At 63.9% G+C, this 8,517-nt stretch overlaps 1 protein-coding gene across 1 annotated transcript in view; it reads left to right on the top strand.

Annotated features, from left to right (window-relative positions):
* LOC142473220 (insulin-like growth factor-binding protein 4) overlaps nucleotides 1–8,301 on the top strand; it is a 21,176-nt gene extending 12,875 nt beyond the window's left edge. The window contains exons 3-5 of the mRNA XM_075580421.1: nucleotides 440–597; nucleotides 2,447–2,575; nucleotides 7,019–8,301. Of these exons, the coding sequence (XP_075436536.1) occupies nucleotides 440–597; nucleotides 2,447–2,575; nucleotides 7,019–7,153 (422 nt within the window). The 3' untranslated portion in view covers nucleotides 7,154–8,301. The remainder of the gene's footprint in view (nucleotides 1–439; nucleotides 598–2,446; nucleotides 2,576–7,018) is intronic.
* Nucleotides 8,302–8,517: the final 216 nt, after the last annotated feature.

The raw sequence follows: 8,517 nt of genomic DNA on the forward strand, positions 1-8,517 counted from the left end.
CTCTGCGGGACAGGATTCCCTTCTCCCAATTGTCGCTTTCCTCTGTGTACTGCTTCTCTCTGTATATTAGAGTGTAAGCTCTGAGGGGCAGGATTCCCTTCTCCCAATTGTCGCTTTTATCTCTGTACTGAGTGTATCTGTATATTAGAGTGTAAGCTCTGTGGGCAGGATTCCCTTCTCCCAATTGTCGCTTTTTATCTCTGTACTGAGTGTATCTGTATATTAGAGTGTAAGCTCTGCGGGGCAGGATTCCCTTCTCCCAATTGTCGCTTTCCTCTCTGTACTGCATCTCTCTGTATATTAGAGTGTAAGCTCTGCGGGGCAGGATTCCCTTCTCCCCATGGTTCCTTTCGTGTCCTCCCTCTCACCAATACGTGCCACGGCGAGAGCCCGCAACCTCCCCAGTGCCTCGGGTCACGTTGCCCTTTCTCGCCCGCAGACGACGAGCACCCGAACACCAGCTTCAGCCCGTGCGGCCTGCAGGACCGGAAGTGCCTGCAGCGGCAGCACGCCAAGCTCCACCGCAGCCAGGGGCAGAGCGCCACCAAGCTCGTCAAGAACGGAAACGGCGCGGCGCCCGTCCCCGACGTCAGGATGGTGAGAGGGGGTCGTCTCAGCGGGTCACAGGCGCGCTCTGCGGGTTACTGACTCGCTCCGCGGGTTACAGGCACGCTCTGCGGGTTACAGGCACGCTCCGCGGGTTACAGGCTGGCGGCGCTCCGCGGGTCACAGGCGCGCTCTGCGGGTCACTGACGCGCTCCGCGGGTTACTGACGCACTCCGCGGGTTACTGACGCGCTCCACGGGTTACAGGCTGGCGGCGCTCCACGGGTCACAGGCACGCTCTGCGGGTCACTGACGCGCTCCGCGGGTTAATGACGCGCTCCGCGGGTTACTGACGCGCTCCGCGGGTTACAGGCACGCTCTGCGGGTTACAGGCACGCTCCGCGGGTTACAGGCACGCTCTGCGGGTTACAGGCACGCTCCGCGGGTTACAGGCTGGCGGCGCTCCGCGGGTCACAGGCACGCTCTGCGGGTCACTGACGCGCTCCGCGGGTTAATGACGCGCTCCGCGGGTTACTGACGCGCTCCGCGGGTTACAGGCACGCTCTGCGGGTTACAGGCACGCTCCGCAGGTTACAGGCGCGCTCTGCGGGTTACAGGCGCGCTCTGCGGGTTACAGGCGCGCTCTGCTGGTTACAGGCGCGCTCTGCGGGTTACAGGCGCGCTTCGCGGGTTACAGGCACGCTCTGCGGGTTACTGACGCGCTCCGCGGGTTACAGGCACGCTCTGCGGGTTACTGACGCGCTCCGCGGGTTACAGGCACGCTCCGCGGGTTATTGACGCGCTCTGCGGGTTACAGGCACGCTCCGCGGGTTACAGGCATGCTCTGTGGGTTACAGGCACGCTCCGCGGGTTACAGGCATGCTCTGCGGGTTACAGGCACGCTCCGCGGGTTACAGGCATGCTCCGCGGGATACTGACGCGCTCTGCGGATTACAGGCGCGCTCCGCAGGTTACAGGCACGCTCTGCGGGTTACAGGCACGCTCTGCGGGTTACAGGCACACTCTGCGGGTTACAGGCTGGTGGCGCTCCGCGGGTTACAGGCACGCTCCGCAGGTTACAGGCACGCTCCGCGGGTTACAGGCGCGCTCCGCGGGTTACTGACGCGCTCTGCGGGTCACAGGCGTGCTCTGCGGGTCACAGGCATGCTCTGCGGGTCACAGGCATGCTCTGCGGGTCACAGGCGTGCTCTGAGGGTTACTGACGCGCTCCGCGGGTTACAGGCACGCTCCGCGGGTTATTGACGCGCTCTGCGGGTTACAGGCACGCTCCGCGGGTTACAGGCATGCTCTGTGGGTTACAGGCACGCTCCGCGGGTTACAGGCATGCTCTGCGGGTTACAGGCACGCTCCGCGGGTTACAGGCATGCTCCGCGGGATACTGACGCGCTCTGCGGATTACAGGCGCGCACCGCAGGTTACAGGCACGCTCTGCGGGTTACAGGCACGCTCTGCGGGTTACAGGCACACTCTGCGGGTTACAGGCTGGTGGCGCTCCGCGGGTTACAGGCACGCTCCGCAGGTTACAGGCACGCTCCGCGGGTTACAGGCGCGCTCCGCGGGTTACTGACGCGCTCTGCGGGTCACAGGCGTGCTCTGCGGGTCACAGGCATGCTCTGCGGGTCACAGGCATGCTCTGCGGGTCACAGGCATGCTCTGCGGGTCACAGGCATGCTCTGCGGGTCACAGGCATGCTCTGCGGGTCACAGGCGTGCTCTGAGGGTTACTGACGCGCTCCGCGGGTTACTAACCCGCTCTGCGGGTCACAGGCGTGCTCTGAGGGTTACAGACGCGCTCCGCAGATGACAAAACGCAGAACTGAATATTAGTGGCTAGTGGGCGGCAGCATCTTTAACCATTACACCGCTCCCTGTCACTCGCAGGGATCCTGTCACGGGGAACTCAACAGGGCACTGGAGAGACTGTCTGCGTCTCACAGCCGAACGCAGGAGGACTTCCTGAGTATCCCCATCCCAAACTGTGACCGCAGCGGAAACTTCCACCCCAAACAGGTAATCAGGGAGGCTGGCACTGCCCACTGTGTGAGGGGGAGGCTGGCACTGCCCACTGTGTGTGTGAGGGGGAGGCTGGCACTGCCCACTGTGTGTGTGAGGGGGAGGCTGGCACTGCCCACTGTGTGTGAGGGGGAGGCTGGCACTGCCCACTGTGTGAGGGGGAGGCTGGCACTGCCCACTGTGTGAGGGGGAGGCTGGCACTGCCCACTGTGTGTGAGGGGGAGGCTGGCACTGCCCACTGTGTGTGTGAGGGGGAGGCTGGCACTGCCCACTGTGTGTGAGGGGGAGGCTGGCACTGCCCACTGTGTGTGTGAGGGGAGGCTGGCAATGCCCACTGTGTGAGGGGGAGGCTGGCAATGCCCACTGTGTGTGAGGGGGTCTGGCACTGCCACTGTGTGTGAGGGGGAGGCTGGCAATGCCCACTGTGTGAGGGGGAGGCTGGCACTGCCCACTGTGTGAGGGGGAGGCTGGCACTGCCCACTGTGTGAGGCGGAGGCTGGCACTGCCCACTGTGTGTGAAGGGGGGAGCTGGCCCTGCCCACTGTGTGTGAGGGGGGAGCTGGCACTGCCCACTGTGTGTGAGGGGGGGGAGCTGGCCCTGCCCACTGTGTGTGAGGGGGAGGCTGGCACTGCCCACTGTGTGTGAGGGGAGGCTGGCACTGCCCACTGTGTGTGAGGGGGAGGCTGCACTGCCCAGTGTGTGTGAGGGGGAGGCTGGCACTGACCACTGTGTGTGTGAGGGGAGGCTGGCCCTGCCCACTGTGTGTGTGTGTGTGTGAGGGGGGAGCTGGCACTGCCCACTGTGTGTGTGTGTGAGGGGGGGGCTGGCACTGCCCACTGTGTGTGTGTGTGAGGGGGAGGCTGGCACTGCCCACTGTGTGTGAGGGGGGAGCTGGCACTGCCCACTGTGTGTGTGTGTGTGTGTGAGCGGGGAGATGCACTGCCCACTGTGTGTGTGTGTGTGTGTGAGGGGGAGGCTGGCACTGCCCACAGTGTGTGTGTGTGAGGGGGAGTCTGGCACTGCCCACTGTGTGTGAGGGGGAGGCTGGCACTGCCCACTGTGTGTGTGTGTGTGTGTGTGTGTGTGAGGGGGAGGCTGGCACTGCCCACTGTGTGTGTGTGTGAGGGGGAGGCTGGCACTGCCCACTGTGTGTGAGGGGGAGGCTGGCACTTCCCACTGTGTGAGAGGGAGGCTGGCACTGCCCACTGTGTGTGTGAGGGGGAGGCTGGCACTGCCCACTGTTGTGAGGGGGAGGCTGGCACTACCCACTGTGTGTGAGGGGGGGAGCTGGCCCTGCCCACTGTGTGTGAGGGGGAGGCTGGCACTGCCCACTGTGTGTGAAGGGGAGGCTGGCACTGCCCACTGTGTGTGAGGGGGAGGCTGGCACTGCCCACTGTGTGTGAGGGGGAGGCTGGCACTGCCCACTGTGTGTGTGAGTGGGAGGCTGGCACTACCCACTGTGTGTGAGGGGGGGAGCTGGCCCTGCCCACTGTGTGTGAGGGGGAGGCTGGCACTGCCCACTGTGTGTGAGGGGGAGGCTGGCACTGCCCACTGTGTGTGTGAGGGGGGAAGCTGGCCCTGTCCACTGTGTGTGAGGGGGAGGCTGGCACTGCCCACTGTGTGAGAGGGGGAGGCTGGCACTGCCCACTGTGTGTGTGAGGGGGGGAGCTGGCCCTGCCCACTGTGTGTGAGGGGGAGGCTGACACTGCCCACTGTGTGTGAGGGGGAGACTGGCACTGCCCACTGTGTGTGTGAGGGGGGAGCTGGCCCTGTCCACTGTGTGTGAGGGGGAGGCTGGCACTGCCCACTGTGTGTATGAGGGGGGGAGGCTGGCACTGCCCACTGTGTGTGAGGGGGAGGCTGGCACCGCCCACTGTGTGTGAGGGGGAGGCTGGCACTGCCCACTGTGTGTGTGAGGGGGGGAGCTGGCCCTGCCCACTGTGTGTGTGAGGGGGGGGGAGCTGGCCCTGCCCACTGTGTGTGAGGGGGAGGCTGGCACTGCCCACTGTGTGTGAGGGGGAGGCTGGCACTGCCCACTGTGTGTGTGAGGGGGGAAGCTGGCCCTGCCCACTGTGTGTGAGGGGGAGGCTGGCACTGCCCACTGTGTGTGAGGGGGAGGCTGGCACTGCCCACTGTGTGTGAGGGGGGGAGCTGGCTCTGCCCACTGTGTGTGAGGGGGAGTCTGATACTGCCCACTGTGTGTGAGGGGGTGGCTGGCACTTCCCACTGTGTGTATGTGGGGGGAGCTGGCCCTGTCCACTGTGTGTGAGGGGGAGGCTGGCACTGCCCACTGTGTGTGTGAGAGGGGGTGGCTGGCACTGCCCACTGTGTGTGAGGGGGAGGCTGGCACCACCCACTGTGTGTGAGGGGGAGGCTGGCACCGCCCACTGTGTGTGAGGGGGAGGCTGGCACTGCCCACTGTGTGTGTGAGGGGGGGAGCTGGCCCTGCCCACTGTGTGTGTGAGGGGGGGGGAGCTGGCCCTGCCCACTGTGTGTGTGAGGCAGGAGGCTGGCACTGCCCACTGTGTGTGAGGGGGAGGCTGGCACTGCCCACTGTGTGTGAGGGGGAGGCTGGCACTGCCCACTGTGTGTGAGGGGGAGGCTGGTACTGCCTACTGTGTGTGAGGGGGAGGCTGGCACTGCCCACCGTGTGTGAGGGGGAGGCTGGTACTGCCCACTGTGTGTGAGGGGGAGGCTGGCACTGCCCACTGTGTGTGTGAGGGGGGGAGCTGGCCCTGCCCACTGTGTGTGTGAGGGGGGGGAGCTGGCCCTGCCCACTGTGTGTGAGGGGGAGGCTGGCACTGCCCACTGTGTGTGAGGGGGAGGCTGGCACTGCCCACTGTGTGTGTGAGGGGGGGAAGCTGGCCCTGCCCACTGTGTGTGAGGGGGAGGCTGGCACTGCCCACTGTGTGTGAGGGGGAGGCTGGCACTGCCCACTGTGTGTGAGGGGGAGGCTGGCACTGCCCACTGTGTGTGAGGGGGAGGCTGGCACTGCCCACTGTGTGTGTGAGGGGGGAGCTGGCCCTGTCCACTGTGTGTGAGGGGGAGGCTGGCACTGCCCACTGTGTGTGTGATGGGGGGAGGCTGGCACTGCCCACTGTGTGTGAGGGGGAGGCTGGCACCGCCCACTGTGTGTGAGGGGGAGGCTGGCACTGCCCACTGTGTGTGAGGGGGAGGCTGGCACTGCCCACTGTGTGTGTGATGGGGGGAGCTGGCCCTGCCCACTGTGTGTGTGAGGGGGGGGGGAGCTGGCCCTGCCCACTGTGTGTGAGGCGGGAGGCTGGCACTGCCCACTGTGTGTGAGGGGGAGGCTGGCACTGCCCACTGTGTGTGAGGGGGAGGCTGGTACTGCCCACTGTGTGTGAGGGGGAGGCTGGCACTGCCCACTGTGTGTGAGGGGGAGGCTGGTACTGCCCACTGTGTGTGAGGGGGAGGCTGGCACTGCCCACTGTGTGTGAGGGGGAGGCTGGCACTGCCCACTGTGTGTGAGGGGGAGGCTGGCACTGCCCACTGTGTGAGGGGGAGGCTTGCACTGCCCACTGTGTGTGAGGGGGAGGCTGGCACTGCCCACTGTGTGTGAGGGGGAGGCTGGCACTGCCCATTGTGTGTGAGGGGGAGTCTGGCACTGCCCACTGTGTGTGAGGGGGAGTCTGGCACTGCCCACTGTGTGTGAAGGGGAGGCTGGCACTGCCCACTGTGTGTGAGGGGGAGGCTGGCACTGCCCACTGTGTGTGAGGGGGAGGCTGGCACTGCCCACTGTGTGTGAGGGGGAGGCTGGCACTTCCCACTGTGTGCGAGGGGGAGTCTGGCACAGCCCACTGTGTGCGAGGTGGAGGCTGGCACAGCCCACTGTGTGTGAGGGGGAGGCTGGCACTGCCCACTGTGTGTGAGGGGGAGGCTGGCACTGCCCACTGTGTGCGAGGGGGGGGCTGGCACTGCCCACTGTGTGCGAGGGGGAGGCTGGCACTGCCCACTGTGTGTGAGGGGGAGGCTGGCACAGCCCACTGTGTGTGAAGGGGAGACTGGCACAGCCCACTGTGTGTGTGTGTGTGTGTGTGTGTGTGTGTGTGTGTGTGTGTGTGTGTGTGTGTGTGTGTGTGTGTGTGTGTGTGTGTGTGTGTGTGAAGGGGAGACTGGCACTGCCCACTGTGTGTGAGGGGGAGGCTGGCACTGCCCACTGTGTGCGAGGGGGAGGCTGGCACTGCCCACTGTGTGTGAGGGGGAGGCTGGCACAGCCCACTGAGTGTGAGGGGGAGACTGGCACTGCCCACTGTGTGAGGGGGAGGCTGGCACAGCCCACTGAGTGTGAGGGGGAGACTGGCACTGCCCACTGTGTGTGAGGGGGAGTCTGGCACTGCCCACTGTGTGTGAGGGGGAGGCTGACACCGCAGCTGCCGTACCCGCTCACCCAAACATGTCCCCTCCCCCCCCCCTCACAGTGCCACCCAGCGCTCGACGGGCAGCGCGGAAAATGCTGGTGCGTCGATCGGAAAAGCGGGACGCGGCTGCACGTCCCCTACGACCCCAGCGCAGACCCCGACTGCCAGATGACATCCGAGGGCGTCCGGGACTAAGAGGGGGGGCCTGGGGTTCCCCCGGCCGAAATCCTCCCACCCCCATCCTAAGGGACTCAATTCTAACCCGGACATCTCATACCCGGGCCGAGCTCAGAGGCACCGACAGGACCCAGAACCCCTCGGACTTCGCAGGGAACGGGTCCAAGTGCCACTCGCAGGACACGGGTGCCGGGGTCTGCCGTTCGGGGGGCTTATGTTTTTGTTATTTTTCTTAATTTAATTGTTTATTGCGGGGGGGAGGGGGAGGGGGGGGTCGGACGTGACCCCGCTCCAGGAATGAGCTGGGTGTTCAGGCCCAGGTTGGCTAAACGGTGCGAACCCAGGGGCGGTTCTGCGGGAGCGGGTAGGGCTTTTACCACCCTCTAGTCAATTTGGACGTAAGTGAGCAGGGGCAATGGGGGGGGGTGGAGCATTACTTTGTGTGAGTGTGTTAGGTGGCTTTGGGTCGAGTCTGAGTGCTTGGGGGCAATAGGACGAGTTATATGGGGCAATAGGAGGAGTTGTAGGGAGAGGTTATATGGGGTAATAGGAGGAGTTATAGGGAGGGGTTATATGGGGTAATAGGAGGAGTTACAGGGAGGGGTTATATGGGGCAATAGAAATTCTAGGGAGGGGTTATATGGGGTAATAAGAGGAGTTACAAGGGGCAATAGTAGGAGTTATAGAGAGGGGTTATATGGGGCAATAGGAAGTGTTATAGGGAATGGTTATATAGGGCAATAGGAAGTGTTATAGGGAGGGGGTATGTGGGGCAATAGGAAGTGTTATAGGGAGGGGGTATATGGGGCAATAGGAAGTGTTATAGGGAGGGGGTATATGGGGCAATAGGAAGCATTGAGGGGCGGTATTACAAGTGTTTGTACAGGATCAGTTTTAAAGCTAAAATGAAACGTTTTTTTGTGGGGGCCGCGCTGAAAATGACGCGAGCTTTTCACGTCCCCGTGGCCCCTGAAACCTTTCCTCCTCCTCCCCCGCGGGCCGACGACGAGCAGACCGCAGCTACGCACGCGCCCTGACGTGGGGATAGCCAGCCGCCCGGCACACCATCCCCCCGAGGCACTGCAGGGGTTAGTGGCCCCACGCACACGTTCGCACTTGAGTGTTTGAAATAAATGTAAATAAACCACTTCAGTTCGAAATTAAAATGTGAGCGAGAAAAGCTGCATCACTGGTTGCGCCCTTCTGGTCCTCCGCAGGCTGCGGCGTGTAGAGATTCCTCGCAGGACGCCGCGCTTTGCGCGTGACAGTTCCCCCGCCGCGCTCTGAACATGACAGCCCGCCGCGCTCTGCATGCGAAAGGTAATACCGGTATACACAGACACGTTCAGAATTACCTCTACATTTGTTACTGGACAGAGCGT

Source organism: Ascaphus truei, chromosome 23, assembly GCF_040206685.1.
Source record: "Ascaphus truei isolate aAscTru1 chromosome 23, aAscTru1.hap1, whole genome shotgun sequence".
Taxonomy (NCBI): domain Eukaryota; kingdom Metazoa; phylum Chordata; class Amphibia; order Anura; family Ascaphidae; genus Ascaphus; species Ascaphus truei.